This window comes from Staurois parvus, unplaced genomic scaffold (assembly GCF_062004578.1).
Source record: "Staurois parvus isolate SC_StPar_1 unplaced genomic scaffold, SC_StPar_1.0 ptg000572l, whole genome shotgun sequence".
Lineage (NCBI taxonomy): Eukaryota > Metazoa > Chordata > Amphibia > Anura > Ranidae > Staurois > Staurois parvus.
This window is the reverse complement of record NW_028318368.1, coordinates 1,292,655-1,311,363: the sequence shown is the minus strand read 5'-3', so window position 1 is coordinate 1,311,363 and position 18,709 is coordinate 1,292,655. Positions and strand designations below refer to the sequence as shown.

The window sequence follows — 18,709 nt, the reverse complement described above, 5'->3', positions numbered from 1 at the left end:
TCGAAGTCCTCATACATACGGGATAATGCGTCGGGCTTCGTATTTTTAGATCCGGGCCTGTAAGTAATATGAAAATTAAACTTGGAGAAGAACAAGGCCCATCTCGCCTGTCGTGGGCTTAGGCGCTTGGCGGTCCTCAGATACTCCAGATTCTTGTGATCTGTGAAAATCAATATGGGGTGTGAGGCACCTTCCAGCAGGTACCTCCATTCCTCTAACGCTGCTTTGATAGCCAAAAGCTCTCGATCACCGATATCGTAATTCTTCTCCGCTGGGGTGAGTTTCCTCGAGAAGAATGCTACGGGATGGAGTAATTCTTTGGTGCCTTTCCACTGGGACAGGATGGATCCTACCGCATTCTCCGATGCATCTACCTCCAAGATGTGGGGCAGGGACGCGTCTGGATGGCCCAGAATGGGTGCCGAGGTGAATAGCTTTTTCAGAGCTTCGAAGGCTTCTTGAGCCTCCGGTGTCCATTTGAACCGGGTTCCAAGTTTGGTTAGTTGAGTAATGGGGGAGACCAGACCCGAGAAGTTCTTGATGAACTTCCGATAAAAGTTTGCGAACCCTATAAACCGTTGGATGCCTTTTTTGTCCGTGGGTTCAGGCCAATCTAAAATTGCAGAGACCTTCTGGGGGTCCATCGCGACCCCCGTAGTGGAGATAATCAGGCCTAGAAACGTAATGCTAGATTGCTCGAAGCAACATTTCTCCGCCTTGGCATATAACCCATGCTGCTGCAACCGCCCCAATACCTTTGCCACATGCATCCTATGATCCTCCAGGGAGGGTGAAAAAATCAGTATGTCGTCCAAATAGACGATAACGAAGATATCCAAAAAATCCCTGAAGATGTCGTTCACGAAATGTTGGAAGGTGGCTGGTGCATTGCACAGCCCAAATGGCATGACCAGTTATTCAAAGTGGCCAAACCGGGTACGGAAAGCCGTTTTCCACTCGTCCCCTTCTCTTATGCGTACCAGGTTATAAGCCCCCCTTAAATCAAGTTTTGTGAATATAACCGCAGCCTTTAGGCTCTGAAACAATTCTGGTACCAATGGCAACGGGTAACGATTTTTGATCGTGCCCTGTTCAGCTCCCGGTAGTCGATACAAGGTCTCAGGGTTTTGTCTTTTTCCACGAAGAAGATTCCCGCTCCTGCTGGAGAAGTGGAGGGGCGGATGAATCCCTTCTGGAGGCTGTCCTCAATATATTCTTTTAGGGCCCCCAATTCAAGCTCAGATAGGGGGAAAATTCGCCCAAAAGGAATCTCAGAGCCTGGTAACAGGTCGATTGGACAGTCATACGGGCTGTGGGGGGGCAAGGTATCGGCTCCCCGCTTACTGAATACATCCAGGAACCCATGATAGGCTGCGGGAATAACCTGTTTCAAATCAGAGTCTCCTTCGGAGCATAGGAGAACTCGGGGCCCCGCGGGGCCCGAAGTGCGACAATGTTCCCGACAGTATGGGGAAGGGAACGAGACTGACCCGGTTTCCCAGTCAATTTGGGGGTTATGGGCCCGTAACCATGGGACTGGGAAAAGAGGTGACGCAATAGCATCCAGGCGGAGGAATTCCTGGTGTTGGTTGGCAATGGTAGTGGCAATGGGGGGAGTTTCCTGATTAACTACCCCCGATTTTATCTGGGAACCATCGGCCAAAAATATGTTGAAGCCCTTCTGTCTGTGTTGGAGGGGAATACCCTGCTGGTGAGCAAAATCTAAATCCAGGAAACAGCTGCATGCCCCCGAATCAACTATGGCTGTCACCTCCACGGTCCTTTCTGGAAGCTGAAAGGAGAGGGGCACTACTAAGTATTGAGAAGGACAGGTATTGCTAATAGACAAAGAAGAAGAACGGGTGCACTTACTCATTTTCTGTGGGCAGGATCGCACCATATGACCAGCTTCACCACAGTAAAGGCAGAGGTTCTGGGCTCGTCTGCGCTGGCGTTCCTCCGGTGGTAATTTAGGCCGCGCCAGGCCTAGCTGCATAGGTTCCGGAACATCTCCTGGTGGTAGATTCTGGATGCTTGGTCGGGTTGATTGGCTGGGGCCTAGGAATGGACCCCAGGTATTTCCGCGACCCTGGCCGGACCTCTCGAGCCTGCGTTCCCGCAGTCTTCGGTCAATTTTAATTGTCAGGGCAATAAGGTCTTCTAGAGACTCGGGAACCTCCACCCGGGCCAGCTCATCTTTCAAGATCGGAGAGCCCCATACGGAACTGGTGCAGCAGAGGAAACTCATTCCAGCGTGTGTCCCCCATCCACCGCCTGAAATCAGAGGCGTATTCCTCTGCCGCCCGCCGGCCCTGTCGGAGCGCATATAAGGTCGCTTCGGCAGAGGCTGCCCGCTGTGGGTCATCATACAAGATGGCCATCGCTTCAAAAAAACTATTGACCGATCCCAGATGAGGATCATTGTTTCCCCTTAACCGGTGGGCCCAATCCTGGGGTTCACCCTGCAATAGTTAAATGATGAATCCTACTTTCACATTTTTGGTCAGAAAGGTACGGCGTTGTAGCTCAAAGAACAGGAGACAGGAATCACGGAATGACCGGAAGCGTGTGCGGTCCCCGTGAAAACACTCCGGTAAGGGTACTCGGGGTTCCGCCATAGGGAGCGGGGCGGAAGCCCCTGAGACTGGCTCCTGAGCTACCAGGGCCGGGGGTGCAGAAACCGGTGCCTGTGGGGCAGGGTCAGATATAGAGCAAGTCTGGAAGCGATTCTCCAGCTGCATACATCTGTCCTGCAGGGCCGTTACGGCCTGCGTCAAATTAGCTAGGTGCCTGCAAATTTCCTCTAGCGGGGAGGGCCCTCCTCTAGGCTCAGTCATGGCCTTCTGGTACTGTAAGGGACTGCTCGGTGGTACCACTAGCACTCCACTGATCGGTCGTTCCCAGCGTACGGAGTCTAAGCGCCAGAGTACTTGTTCACCAGAGCCCCTGATGGTGGGGATGGACTTGGAGTACCCTGGGACCAGGTCGTGACTACTGAGGACACCCGTCAGTGGTAGGGGTATTCGCCAGGGGCTCCCACGGGAGAGAGCCAGGTATGAGGAGGTCTGGAGACCCCGTTGAGAGGGATGGATGGATGGCTGAGCAAGTGCAAGGTCATACAAGCCGGGTCGGTAACTATGGGGACGGTGCGGTACAGAGCAGCGGGCAAAGAATAGTTGGGTCACACGCCAGATCAGCAACAGCAGGTCAGATCCAATAGGGGGCATTCAGGAGAGAGGTCAGGCAAGCAAGGGTCAAAAACAGGAGAAAGCAGCAAGGTCAGGGCACAATCCGGGTCAATAACTTACTTTAAACAGGTTCACAGGTACACAGGATTCAAGAGACCAGAAGGCACTGAATGACAGCTCAGGGCCGTTTAAATATCCCGCCCTGCTCTGTCATTGGTGCCAGGCGCGCGCCCATGGTTCCTACTGCGCATGCGCGAACTTGATTGCCGCGGTCGGCTAGGTCCCGGCGCCCGCGTCCCTGCACAGGACGGTGCACTGCGCCTGCGCCGAGCTCAGCGCCGCGGCGATCCCCGACACTCTGCTTAGGGCGTGGAGAGATGGGTGGATGCCTCAACTAGAGCAAAAATCTCCCATAACTCATACTTGGCCTATAAATTTTCCTATGCACAAGTGACATCCCACCCGTGGGTAGATTATTATGCAGACAAGTCTGAGGATTGATTAGATATGAATTATGAAAGTGTATGCTAAATGGTTCGTGAGATCTATTTTTCTGCTTTCCTGTGCGTCCGAGACAAGGCGAGTGACCCATCAAACTGTTCACCTGCTCATCATCCATCTGATGATATGTCCGGCTTTTATGTAAGTCTCTCATACTCCAAGATATGAGACATAGGGGAAAGCCTGGTTTTAACAGAGGTTATCCGATTCTGTCACCTACGCTGAGTAGGTTTTATTAGGGTGGAATCTCTCTCAATTCTGGAGAAAGCTTGCCTTATCTATTCCTAGGTGTGAAATGGTACAGCTTTCCCAGACAGCTAGGCACCTAGCTCAGAAATGCCTTGGCCTGCCAGTGACCCACAACCAGCACACACACACACACGCTGGCCAAATGTCTCCTCTCAGAGAGGGAGGGGGAGGGAGTGAGGGGAGAAAATGGATACTCTTAACAAAATGGAGTCTGCATCCTTCACTGTGTGTTGCGCACGTTTGCGAAAGGCGCTATCCAGCAATTGAATGTTGCTTATGAGAATTATCAAAGACTGTGTGTTAAATATGTTGCTCTGTTAAAGCGGTACCACATTCAAAGGTCATTGGAAGAAATATTGAGTTTTGAGGAGCTTAATCTTGAAAGAGACAATTTAGTGGTGCGAACAAAGACAAAGGACGAATTGAGAATAACACAGCTCCAGGAATCCAGATCTTATCGCTCTGCATCTACTAGACGCTCCTCAAGATCTTCCAAATCCATACAATCAAGGTCTTCTACATTCAGTCAACAACTAATAAAAGCCCGTGCTGGTGCTGAAGCTTCTAAAATTCAGGCAGCTTTCATCCAAAAGAAAGCAGAATTGGAGGCTCAGGCTGCAGAAATGGAGGCTCAGGCCGCACATCAGAAAGCAGAAAGAGAGGCTCAGGCCGCACATCAGAAAGCAGAGAAAGAAGCTGAATCCACACGTCAAAAGGCAGAAATTGAAGTTTTGGAAAAACAATGTGAGCATGCCACAGCCATGGCAAGGTTAAGGGTCTTAGAACAAGCCGCTAGTGAAAATGAAAGACAACAGTTCCAGACATTTAGTTGTATCTTATGTCTCAGATTCTTCACACACCTCTCCAGAACGTCAACTCCCTGTCACAACAGCCAAAGTACTCAATCAAAGTCTCTTCTCTGCACCTACTGTACCTCAAGATGACTTGACCGTATATCCTCCAATACATCAGACTGCAGCATCTCAGCTAGCCGCAGACACTGGTGTGTATTTAACAGACCGTCCACCTTACTTTGGCACCAACAGAGTACCTCCTAGCAAACGCACTACTCTACAAACCAACATGCCAATGGACTTTAAGCCTGCTCCGGCATTAAATGCCTAGCAGTGACATATGTTCCCAAATCACTCCATGTAAGTCCACCAACCATCACAACCAACTCTGTTTCTCCTGCAGTCATGCACCCAAGATATGAAAACACGGACATGTCACAGTTTGCCAAATACATGCTCCACAGAGACAGGCCTCACCAAGTTTGATGACAAGCCTGAAAATTACAGAGGCTGGAAATTCACTTTTAACCACTTCCTGACCGGCCATTGTATATAAACGGCCGGCCGGTGGCACTGCAGGGTCGGGTGGCCGTTTATAAACGGCCTCCCCGCACCCTGCTTGTGCGCGCTCCCCGGGAGCGCACAGCACCGCGATCTGGTGCCCGCTGTGTCCTCAGGACACAGTGAAACACCAATTGTCGGACGGGACCTTTGTACGAGGTCCCGATCATGTGATCACTGATTGGCCAATCAGTGATCACATGCAAAGTAGTAAGCAAGATGTCACTTCTGATATCATTGCTTACTACGTGTGAAATCTGTGAATGATCACAGAGGTCACATGGTACAAGGCTATTCACAACAGCCTTGTACCATGTGACAAGCTGTGACCAATCACAGCTCACTCAGTAGTTCTCAATGGCTGCAAGAATGCAGACAGAGAGAAAGAGAAATGATTGCTTTTACATCCTATATGGGTGTAAAAGCAATCAGTGGGAAAAAAAAAAAATCTTCATCACCCCCAAAAGTAGTACAGTGTTACCATGGTGACACTGTACTGCTAGGGTGACAGTATGTAAAAAAAAAATAAATAAATAATAATATATAAAAAAAAAATAAAATAAAAAAAAATGTTTAAAAATTATAATTTTTGGTTATAAACTAATTTGGCTTTTTTTTTTACTAAAAAGATAACGGAATAAATTTTGGCCAAGATTTATGATGAAATATTATTTATTTGCAAAATTTTATAAGAAAAACACTTTTTTTCAAGATTTTTGGACATTTTCATTTACATAGCAAAAATAATTAAAATCCCAGCGGTGAATAAATACCACCAAAATAAAGTTTTATCTGTCTCAAAAAAATGGTAAAAAATTAATATGGGTACAGTGTTGCATGACTGCGCAATTGTCATTCAAAGTGTGATAGCGCTGAAAGCTGAAAATTGCCCTGGCCAGGAAGGGAGTAAAAGTGTCCGGACTGGAAGTGGTTAAGGCCACAATGAGTGACCTAGACATCAATGCCACAGAGGAATTAGATCTACTCATCAGATGGCTAGGTCCCCAGTCTACTGAACACATCAAGAGGCTCAAAGCAGTTCATATTGACAACCGTGCTGCAGGCCTTAATGCTGCTTGGGGCAGATTTGAACATACCTTTGGCAGCCCAGAGGCCTTTGAAGATGTTTTATTCAAAAGGTTGCAAAGCTTCCCAAAGATTTCTGCTAGCGACAATCTAAAGTTTCAAGAACTCAGCGATGTTCTATTAGAGCTTCAACTGACTAAGGCTGACATCAACTTACCTGGTTTCAGTTACCTTGACACCTCTCATGGCATCAAATCTATTGTTCTCAAGCTACCATATGGAATTCAAGAAAGATGGGCAGCACTTGGATCAAAGTATAAGGAAGAACATTGAGTTGCCTTTCCTCCTTTTTCCTACTTCTGCGAGTTCATCAAAAGAATTGCAGACACTAAGAATGACTCAAGTTTCTCATATGGGGACTGTAACCCTCACAGTACACTCTCTCCAAGACCTACGAACACACGTATGTCGCACAGAGACCGTAGAGGTCCAACGTTAGTGAAAAGGACTAATGTTCTACCTGCACCTGCTACAGTTCTTGAAAAGACTCATCAAAACAAGAGAATAGAGGACCTAAATCAGCAGTGTCCAATACATAACAAACCACATCCACTTAAGAAATGTATCGACTTCAGAAAGAAAATGATCCATTTCATTACACCTCTCACCATTCAGGGTAAGATACTGATGAGGCAACTTACTTCTGAAAGCTCAGACTGGGATACCCCCTTACCCAAGGAGAAACAACAAAGGTGGGAATCCTTAAAACAATCTCTAAATCCTGAACAATGGCACTATGTTCCCACTAGCCTCAACCCTGCTGACCTCGGCAGTCATGAAGTACCTACTTCTGCATTTCGGGACACATCTTGGCTATATCCACCGTGAAAGAAGGTTCTGCACACCTTTACTTCAGGCCTATAAAGGAACTAGTACTTCTTTTGCCCAAAGAAGAAGACAAGTCATCAACCTGATTTAAAGGGAGGTAAGAAGGAATCGTGCATGTTGCTGCCTTCTCCTCTGAATATGGATTTCCATGTCTCAGCCAGGACTTTCGAGACCAACATCTGCAAGTATTATGCTAAATGTTTGCAAAGTTTTTCTTTTTTCTTCCCTTCCCTCTTGTTTTGCAGATGTTCCTGGAAATAATCTTTATTATTTATATTGGACTTGCATTAAAGTTTATTATAATAGAAATCATAGATTTCGACGGGGAGTGTCATGTTTCAAAAGATCTACAAGATGTCTTATCGATTGAGTCACTGACTGTGGTATCCAGCTGAGGTTGAAGTTATCACTATCTCATCACAACTGTAAGTTACAGAGATCACACTATCAATGCTTAGATTGGAGAGACAGAACAGCCCCAATCGAACCACTTTCATGCTCCCCAGATATGAACATTTTTGCCTTTGTCTCTGAAACATGGTGTTGTGTTTTTTCTTTTTTTTTTTTTATTTATTGTTCATCATAACAACTGTCTTGCCCTCCAGAGGATTTACCCCCCTTTCTGACCAGGCCATCTTTTGCAATACAGTGCTGCGTTACTTTAACTGACAATTGCGGGTCATGCAATGCTTCACCCAAATGAAATTTATATCCTTTTTTCCCCACAAATAGAGCTTTCTTTTGGTGGTATTTGATCACCTCTGTGTTTTTTATTTTTTGCGCTATAATATAAAACAAACAACAATTTTGAAAAAAAAAACAATTTTTTTAACTTTTTTGCTATCAAACAAATCCAGTAAAATTTTTTAAAAAATCGAATTTCTTCTTAACTTTAGGCCAAAATGTATTCTGCTACATGTCTTTGCAAAAAAAATCCCAATACATCCCAACCCCAATAAAGTTTTAGCATCTACAAATGGCTGTATACTGTATATACTGGAATTTTTATTTTAATTTTTTTTATACTAATAATGGCAGCGATCAGCGACTTACAGCAGGACTGCAGCAGGCATTCAGACACTGGGGAGGAACTGAATAACTGCCACTGACATCCCAATGACACTAATACAGTGATCAGTGCTAATAAAAAGCACTGAACCTGTACTAATGACACTGGGCAGGAAGGGGTTAACACCTGGGGCAATCAAAGGGTTGACTGTGTGCTGTCTGCTGGTTTACATAATGTGCTGTATGTGTTTTACTAGGGGAACATGCTGCTGTGTATTTCTCTGCTGTGTCTCTCCCCTGTCAGTGTTACTCGGCGATTGTTGGATGCTGGCGGGGAATCTCCAGCTAGGACCCAGTGATTGACATCCGTAACTGCCAATGGCGATGGGGGTAGGGTGGCGCGCCCCCTACCCGGTAATGCAAATCACATATATATATATACACATGATCTTATGCAGCCCTGTCACTCTGTAGCGGTATTTCTGCTATAGGGCAGGGGGAAAGAAGGTAAGCTCTGCAATGTGGTTTTGTTGTTTGTGTAGAATAAAATCTGATATTAAATGGAAGATCATAACAAGCTAAGCTTTGTAACTCATTTTGCCTGTTTGGCAATTTATAGGACATTGATAGCTTTAGGGTTTTTTTTAGTATATACCTTGCAAAAGTTTCTCTCTGCATTGCTGCACAAACGATTTTGGTAAAAACTACCTACTAAAAATGTATTTTGGGGTATAATCAAGAAACCAAAAAAGCCAAGAAAGTATGTAGAGGTAAAGTAAATGAATGGACAAATTAAGGGAAAGGTAATTTACGTGATGCCAGAATATGGTGTTGCTGAAGCTGTTCCTGAAAGTCATAATGCTCTGTAATTCCACATACATCATTAAGGTATACCCCAAGCACATGATTTCCAGGAATTGTATATTTTTATTTATTTTGCCCTTTGAACATATCTTTCCCTGTTAAACGATAATTATTTATCTTTTGTTTCCTTGGTATGTGGCCCATATGACAGTGACTGTAGATTAACTGGATCATTAGAAATTAACTCCACTCTACTGTTGAAATTATTATTAATATTTTATTTATATATCACCAACATATTCTGTAGCATTTTACAGCAGTGAACACAGTACATTAGGGGGTTTATTTACTAATGCTGGAGACTGCAAAATTCAGGCTCACTTCTGCTTAGAAACCAGCTTCTAACCTCAGCTTGTTTAATTAAGCTTTGTCAGTAAAACCTGGAAGCTGACTGGTTTCTATGCAGAAGTGAGCCTGATTTTGCCCTCTCTAGCTTTAGTAAATAAACCCCTGTATGCCTATAATACTCTACTGAATGAATGATGCGGCCGTGTGGGCTGCGCTGTTTTCAAATTGAACAGACAGTACGAGGAGACTTCTCTCCGTACTATCTGTCAGAGGGAGGGGGGGTGGCGGCTGTGCCCATGGGAACATGTTACATGTTCCACCCTAAAAACGGGTGAACTTATCCTTTAATTTAACAAAGAAAAATTCCAGAGGGAAAATGGTCAGTAGAGGTAAACCACCTAGCAGTGTCTTACATATCTAAGGATTCAGGTGGCAACTCTTCTACACTCAATTCCCCAGGTCTGAGCATTTTCAATGGACATCACAAGGGGCTTCACTTTTCTTACTTAACTGCTAGCCTACAGGGCACTTATACCCCTTCCTGCCAAGGCCAATTTCCAGCTTTCAGCACTCTCACACTTTGAATGACAATTGTACGGTCAAACAACACTGTACCCATATGAAAATGTTATCATTTTTTTGTGACAGATAGAGCTTTCTTTTGGTGGTATTTAATCACCTCTGGATTTTTTCTTAAACAAACCAAAAACCACAGAAAAGTTTGAAAAATAAATGTTTTTTCTTTTTTTTGTTATAAAATTTTGTGAATAAGTGATTTTTCTCCTTCACTGATGTGCGCTAATGAGGCTGCACTGATGGGCACTGATAGGCTTCAGTGATGGACACTGATAGGTGGCACTGATGGGCACTGATGAGGAGGCACTGGTAGGTGGCACTGATGGGCATTGACAGGCATCACTGATGGGCACTGAAAGGCAGCACTGATACATGGCACTGATACATGGCACTGATATATGGCACTGATAGGCAGCACTGATAGGCGGCACTGACTGGCACTAATAGGCGGCACTGACTGGCACTGATGTGCACTGATAGGCAGCACTGACTGGCATTGATAGGCGGCACTGACTGGCACTGATAGGTGCTACTGATTGGCAGCACTGATAGGAGGCACTGATTGGCATTGATAGGTGGCACTGATGGGTGACACTGAAAGGCAGCTCAGATGGGCACTGATATGTGGCACTGATGTGGCACTGATGGGCACTGGCACGAGGCACTGATGAGCACTGACATAAGGCACTGATGGACACTGACAGGTGGCACTGCTGGGGCTACACTGATCATCAGGGCACACTGATCATCAGTGCCCTGATGATCAGTGTACATGTCCCCTCCGCGGAAAGCTGATTACCGGTTCTCCTCTCCTCTCGAGCTGTCAGCGTGACAGCTCGAGAGGAGAGAAATGCCGATAACCAGCATTTCTCTTTTTACATGTGATCAGCTGTGATTGGACACAGCTAATCACATGACCGAGCCAACATCTTCGGCTCTTTCCGTGATCGGTAATCCGCTGTGTCCGAGGGACACAGCGCACCGTCGATCGCCGCGCTGCGCGCTCCCTGAGCCGCGCATGTGCAGTGAGAATGGGAAGACGTCATATGACGTCCTCCCAGAACGAGAGAACCACCTTGCGCCCGTCATATTACTATATGGTGGGCGGGAGGTAGTTAAATGACACATTAAGCGTAATGCAAGAGAAACATGAGAACAGTCAAAGGTAGGCAGAAATGCTCCACATATTCAAAGATTCTGGGAAAAGAGTTTGGAAATATGGCAGTGATATTTTCTCACTGGAGTCCTCAAGAGATGATTCAAATCCACTAGATCTACATAGGACTAAAACATCAATTTGGTGGACTGACCCCTTAAACCAACAGCAAATTCTAGAAGCCCAATTAAACATTCAGTTTAACTTTGCTAATAAATGTTGTACAAAGTCTTACAATTTGCTTTGTTTAGAAATCTGCCACAGCCTGAATGGAAAGTCCTGAGTCATGCCAGCCATGTTGAAAAGTGGAACCTTTGCTCCATGTTGTGAAGCAGTGGACTTTTTGCAGAGGTCTGACACACCTTTTGCTGTTTCAGAGCCAGAGCTCTCCAAACAGCTTGGAGCATGAGTTCTGCCAAACGCAGAGCTATGGGGGTTATTTACTGGTACAGCTCTGCATAGACACCAATCAGCTTCCTGATTTTATTGCCATGTTTAATTGAACAAGCTGAAGTTAGAAGCGGACTGGCTACAGAGCTGTACCAGACTCTGAGTGCTCTAGTTTTAGAAAAACTCCAGGTATATGTCTACCTTAGCAGCGAGTGTGTAGGAGTTCTGAGACCACTATTCCCATACACAGAGAACAAGGGTCCCTCTCTACAGCTGCTGGCAGGGGTCATACCTTTCTATTCAGGTTATTCTTTAGAAGGAAGACAAACTATAAGGACGTTAAACACCTTTTGATTTGATGGACCTGGAATGTTCATTTAGGCTTTAATTAGTTCATGTTTATGAAGTCAGCATATTCTAATTAATAACATTTTTGACCATGCATATATTTTTCAGCAAAGAAGGTCATATGTATATACAGTCATGGCCGAAATTGTTGGCACCCTTGATATTTCTCCAGGAAATCATGTATTTCTCACGAAACGTATTGCATTAACACATGTTTTGCTATACACATGTTTATTCCCTTTGTGTGTATTGGGACAAAACAAAAAAAGGGAGGAAAGAAAGCAAATTCGACATAATGTCACACAAACCTCCAAAAATGGGCTGGACAAAAGTATTGGCACCCTTTCACAACTGCGGATAAATAAGAATGTTACAAGCATGTGATGCTCCTGTAAACTCACCTGGGGCAAGTAACAGGTGTGGGCAATATAGAAATCACACCTGAAAGCAGATAAAAAGGAGAGACGTTCACTTAACCTTTGCATTGTGTGTCTGTCTGTGCCACACTAAGCATGGACAACAGAAAGAGGAGACGAGAACTGTCTGAGGACCTGAGAACCAAAATTGTGGCAAAATATCAACAATCTCAAGGTTACAAGTCCATCTCCAGAGAACTAGATTTGCCTTTGTCCACAGTGCGCAACATTATCAAGAAGTTTGCAACCCATGGCACTGTAGCTAATCTCCCTGGTCGTGGACGGATGAGGAAAATTGATGAAAGATTGCAACACAGAATAGTCCGGATGGTGGATAAGCAGCCCCAAACATGTTCCAAAGACATTCAAGCTGTCCTGCAGGCTCAGGGAGCATCAGTGTCAGCGCGAACTATCCGTCGACATTTAAATGAAATGAAACGCTATGGCAGGAGACCCAGGAGGACCCCACTGCTGACACAGAGACATAAAAAAGCAAGACTACAGTTTGCCAAAATGTACTTGAGTAAGCCAAAAGCCTTCTGGGAAAACGTCTTGTGGACAGATGAGACCAAGATAGAGCTTTTCGGTAAAGCACATCATTCTACTGTTTACCGAAAACGGAATGAGGCCTACAAAGAACAAAACACAGTACCTACGGTAAAATATGGTGGAGGTTCAATGATGTTTTGGGGTTGTTTTGCTGCCTCTGGCACTGGGTGCCTTGACTGTGTGCAAGGCATCATGAAATCTGAGGATTACCAAAGGATTTTGGGTCGCACTGTAGGGCCCAGTGTCAGAAAGCTGGGTTTGCGTCCAAGATCCTGGGTCTTCCAGCAGGACAATGACCCCAAACATACGTCAAAAAGCACTCAGAAATGGATGGCAAAGAAGCGCTGGAGAGTTCTGAAGTGGCCAGCAATGAGCCCAGATCTAAATCCCATTGAACACCTGTGGAGAGATCTTAAAATTGCTGTTGGGAAAAGGTGTCCTTCCAATAAGAGAGACCTGGAGCTGTTTGCAAAGGAAGAGTGGTCCAAAATTCCGGGTGAGAGGTGTCAGAAGCTTATTGATGGTTATAGGAAGCGACTGATTTCAGTTATGTTTTCCAAAGGGTGTGCAACCAAATATTAAGTTAAGGGTGCCAATACTTTTGTCCAGCCCATTTTTGGGGTTTTGTGTGACATTATGTCATATTTGCTTTTCTGCCTCTGTTTTATATTTGTTCCAATACATACAAAGGGAATAAACATGTGTATAGCAAAACATGTGTTAATGCAATACCTTTTTTGTGTGAAATACTTGATTTTCAGGAAAAATATCAAGGGTGCCAACAATTTCGGCCATGACTGTATATATATATAACTATACAAGGACTGTTATGTAAACATAGCAATGTGTAATTTACTACTGCTGTATAATGAATTTTCACATGCATTACTAATTCATATTTATTAATGTCTCTTTTCTAAAGAACTGAAAGCCCTCCAGCAGCGCCTCGGAAATATATTGCTTGTCAAGGAAGTACTCTACACTAATAGCATCAGACTTACTTGTAGCCAAGCTGCCGACACACAACAGACGCATCTTTATCGGTCCATCCATCATCACAGATTGTCCCCCACTGGCCATTGAGATAAATCTCCACACGCCCCTCTTTCTTTGTTTCACCATCCATCAACCTCAGAGGAGGACCTGGAACAACAGCAGCGGTGAGATAAAGACAAAGGGACACAGAGCACAGACCTCATTTACAGAGGACAAATGTGTGAGGTCATATCAAAATTATACAGCTCTCTAAAGATGCTTTAAACTGAATTACATATTGTAATTAAAAATATTCTTTTAAAATGCTTGGTACTTATCAACTATCCATATCAAGTAACGACAACAATTCTTTTGGACTCCAATATTAAAGCAGAGTTAAACTCTCACAAGAGGATGCTTAGTTTTGCAGAGAAATAAGCAAGAAAGGATAACTTTTTTCTTTGTTAAAAAAAAAAACAGTTTTCATCTTACTTTGTGGCTGAACATCGTTGGTTTTACTGTGGCAACAATAGAAAAACAAGGCAACACACAGCTGCTTGTACACCAACTCAGGAGAATGAAGGAAATGGTGACAATACTGCAGCTGAACTGAGTTAGTGATGTAACCCTAGGAATAAAGTGCCTATAGAAAGACCTTTCAGTAGCATCTCCAGGTATTATTATTCGAAAGCAGAAAATATAAAGAAATATTGAACTTTTTCACATTACAGGAACATGGGTAAGCGCATTACAGATTCAGGTGTTTGCATTCCAATACAATATTGATTATAGCACTCGCTACATACACTAACAAAAACTTGATTACTGGAAACCAATAATCATGGGAGTTACCTTGCATTCACCACCCACTTCAGCTCTTGGGCCTTTATACCTTATGGACCAGGACAATTTTTACATATTTCCTATGAGCCTGTTTATTCTGTGATAACTTTGTCATTACTTAATTTCTTGGTGCCAGCTGTCGGTGAGTGGACCTTATTGCCAAACAGCTGCATTTATGCGACCCTGTTAAAATAACTTATTGTGCTGAGAGCAAGCTCCCTGCACGTTCCCATCATGGTAGCCGGCAGGGATCAGTAAGCCTCCCAAAGTAAACTTGCGATCGGGAGCTTTCCAATCATGCGACTGCTGTGACAGCCAATCACAGCAGTCACATGACCCAAATGCCCACCTCCACCTCCCAGGTTTTAGAACTCTTTAAGGGCCAAGAGGCAGTCGGCGCAAAGGGGTTAAGATTAGGGATGAGCTGGTATTTATTATGAATGGGTATAGGTCCACACCTGGAAATCAGCTGTCATTCCTGGGCCAAGGAATTGAGATTATGGATTCCATGCCCCACAGCTGAAGTACATAAAGGGGCAGGGATGCTCCTGGCTTTATGGACCTAGTGTGGCCATGTGGTGTCTTTTTAAACTGCATTTTGACAGCTGTTTCTGCTATGTAATGCATAGGAATTCCCAGATGTCCTTTTGACACCTGGTAATTTCTAGTAATAGCAGTAGGGGAAATGGTCATTTTTCTAGTTTAGATAGTAGAGACAAGTTAAAGTTCTGTCAACTTTTCATAGCTGTACAAATCTCTGTTGGGGAAACATACTTTAAAGGACAACTACACCTTTGTTTAAAAAATCTGTGCTGTAAGGAGCATAGCACACTTATTAAATCAGCAATAAAACAGCAAAAAAAAAAAAAAGGTTTACCTTTTTTCTACATAAATTGCAATTTTGCCATTGTCTGCCTATCGTAAAGAAGATCTATCATTAGAATTTTTATTTTACAGTTATGTTTCCTAGGGGACAAAGTACATGTATTAGTTTGTTTCATTTTTTCTCTGTTTTCTAACCCTAGTTGTGAGTATCAACCTGCCCCCTTCCCCTCCTGCCATGGCAGATCCTACAACAGTTTAAAGGAGACCATTTATTCAAGGCTGCAGCTTGTTTCAGCTGTGATCACTTCCCTGAAGCAAGCAGTGGGAAGAGGAATGCAGAGGTTTCCAATTCCCCACTACCTCTTCATTATTCTTGCCACTAAGAAACATTTGATAAAATATGACATGCACTTTGTCCCATAGGGAACAGAATTTCAAAATAACAGTTTTAAAGATAGATCTTCTTTAACTAAAACCAAACAAAATGGTGGTCGCCAACATCACAATTCCTCATTACAGCAATACATTTTAAAGCAAAGATGTGTTGTCCTTTAATTATTTATTATGGTAAGCTTTATTACCAGAATAAAAAGTGATGGCAAATGTCAAATTTTATGTCTGTCACAAGAATAGGAAAAGTATTGATTTCGTCTCAAGAAGACACTTGCTTTAGTGACAATTGTCAAAAATATGTTTGCCTTACTTCCTGTTGTGTTTCTGGGACTGGAAGTGAGAAAAATCTACAAAATGCCAACACAGACAGTAATACAAATCTGACCGATAATTTAATCTTCCCCTCTCTATCCATGGCTAAAAATGGTCTAAACATGATATTTCATGGGAAATGTGATGGGACAATGATGGGACGAACCCCCCACTGACATTGTATATCTCTTAAGGACTCCAAAAGCAAACATTCTCTGATAGGGTTCCCAGTCATTTTCATCTTCACAAAGAATTCCATTCATCCTGTTGAGGTAGTGAAAGATTTACGGTAATGAAAAAAAATAAATATCTAACTGGGGGAGTAAGCCTTCCTTATAATGGCTCCAGGAAGTGTAAAGTTAGGTATACAGATCTTCCACCTGGAGTGCCAAACAAAATAAAACTATATCAGGGATGTCAATTCACCAGCATCTAGCATCTGAAGTAATTTATTAATTACTAGGTCATTCATTATTAAATAATATAGTACATAAAATGCTCAATTACTTGAAATTACTCGGTTATTTTGGAAAATGTGTTTTGACACATATTATGAAAAATGTTTTAGAACTAACTTTACACAAATTACCAATCCTGTATAAGCAACATATGTCTATGAAATACTGTTAAGCAACATATGCTTATTACTCTCCCTATATTCAGTGTATATGGTGCTTCCTTAAATGAACAAAAATTTTAATTTACACAAGCACAATGATATATATATATATATATATATATATATATATATACTATATAGTAAAATATTTGTGGATACATGACCATTTTTTAGCCATTTATTTTATGGACAAAAGTATGCGAACAACCCTCCAAATTATTATGTTCATGTGTTTCATTTGAAGTGTAATGGTAATAATACAGCAGCATAAAAAGACAGTTGTACACTTCCAACCTTGTGGAAACAATCTGGGGAATGTGGTTTTGTGTTCCTATATGACTGTGCCTCTGTGAACGTAGCCAGCTGTGTAAAGATATGGTTTAATGAGTTTGGTGTGGAGGAACTTAAGTGGTCTGCATGGAGTCCTGACTGAACACCTCTGAAATAATTAGCAACACCAATTGTGAGACCGGTCTTCTAGTCCAACATCAGTACCTGACCATACAAATGTTCCTTTGGTAAATGGGCACAAATTTCCCATACAATCCAAAATGTCATGTAAAGCCATCCCAGAAGAACACTGTTAAAGTTGTAAAGAGGCATCCAATTCTATGTTATTGTCATTGTTTTTGGAATGGGATGTCCAATGGGTTCATATAGGTGTGAGGGTTAGATGTCCACAAATGTTATTATATATTTTATATAATTATCCATACAGTATACATATATATTTTAATTGCAAGTATGTGCTTTAATCTTCTCTTCTCCCACAGTGCATTAGTCCCACTACCTCTTGGAATCAAGCCCACCACCTGTAATTCAGCTATATGATATGACCTTAACAAATGGAGAGGCACTGCAATTTGAAAAGCTGGGAAGGGGAGTGTAAACATTAAAACAGTTACAGACACTAATGAAAGCATGCATTCCAACAGTATCATTGGCTTTGGACTTTTTGATTCAAGAGAGGTTTACATTAAAAAAAAATGTAAATTAAAAAGTAAATTAACTGACTAAATTCAGAAAACAATTAAGAAATGCAGGTTTATGGTGCCAAAAATTCTTACCAAATTAGTCTTCACAAATTTGCTTAGTTTACTTGCAAAAAGACTTTACTACTGTATATTTTTAAAAGGTGTGTTTATTGCTTTAAATTTGCAAAACATCTGTATGAAAGCATAAACTGTATATACTGTACAATGAATTACCATTTTTTAGATCAATCTCCTCACATTGGGGTTAATTTACTAAAGGGGAACAGCATAATCACTTTGCAAGGGAATATTCACTGAGCTTAGTGATTATAGAGCAAATTCACTTTGCAAAGAATACCAATTTGTGTGCAAGGAAAATATTAAAAAAACTGTATTTTTGTTTGCACATAATTGGATGATGGAAATCAGCAGAACATGATCTCATTTACTAAGCTTAGGGGACATCCCCTTGCAAAGTGAAAATTCTGTAAAACTGCCTTCTTTAATATTATTTCAAAGTTTGTCTACTGTAGAACCTTACATGTTTTAATCACCTAAATATTTTCATGTACATTTTTCATATCTGAAGGCATTTACACAACTTAGAATGCCTAGAAATAATGGTCATGAATTCTAAACAGACTAAGCAAATCTGAAGGCAAATATTGAGGCAATTCACTAAATGGATGAATAGTCTGGTTTACAAAATGATTAAACCACATATCAAATTTACTCTGTCTGTCAACTGTTTCATTACAGAGAAAAGAACTGATTGATTTCTGAAGCTTAACTCCAGGAAAATAGCTACATAGACAGATAAAATACATATAGTATAAGGGAGCTGTCAAAATGAAAAGAGAGACAGCAGACTCATGAGCTCAATTCTCTTTTGCTCTGCTCTCTCCTCCTATTAGCATGCTCTTTGTTTGCACATGGACACTGTAGCACAACTTACTGGTGCCTTGT

At 42.6% G+C, this 18,709-nt stretch overlaps 1 protein-coding gene across 1 annotated transcript in view; it reads right to left on the bottom strand.

Moving 5' to 3' along the window:
- Positions 1-18,709, bottom strand: part of PRSS12 (serine protease 12) — a 245,646-nt gene that overhangs the window by 114,006 nt on the left and 112,931 nt on the right. The window contains exon 8 of the mRNA XM_089691788.1: positions 13,804-13,945. Coding sequence (XP_089547914.1) covers positions 13,804-13,945 — 142 coding nt within the window. The remainder of the gene's footprint in view (positions 1-13,803; positions 13,946-18,709) is intronic.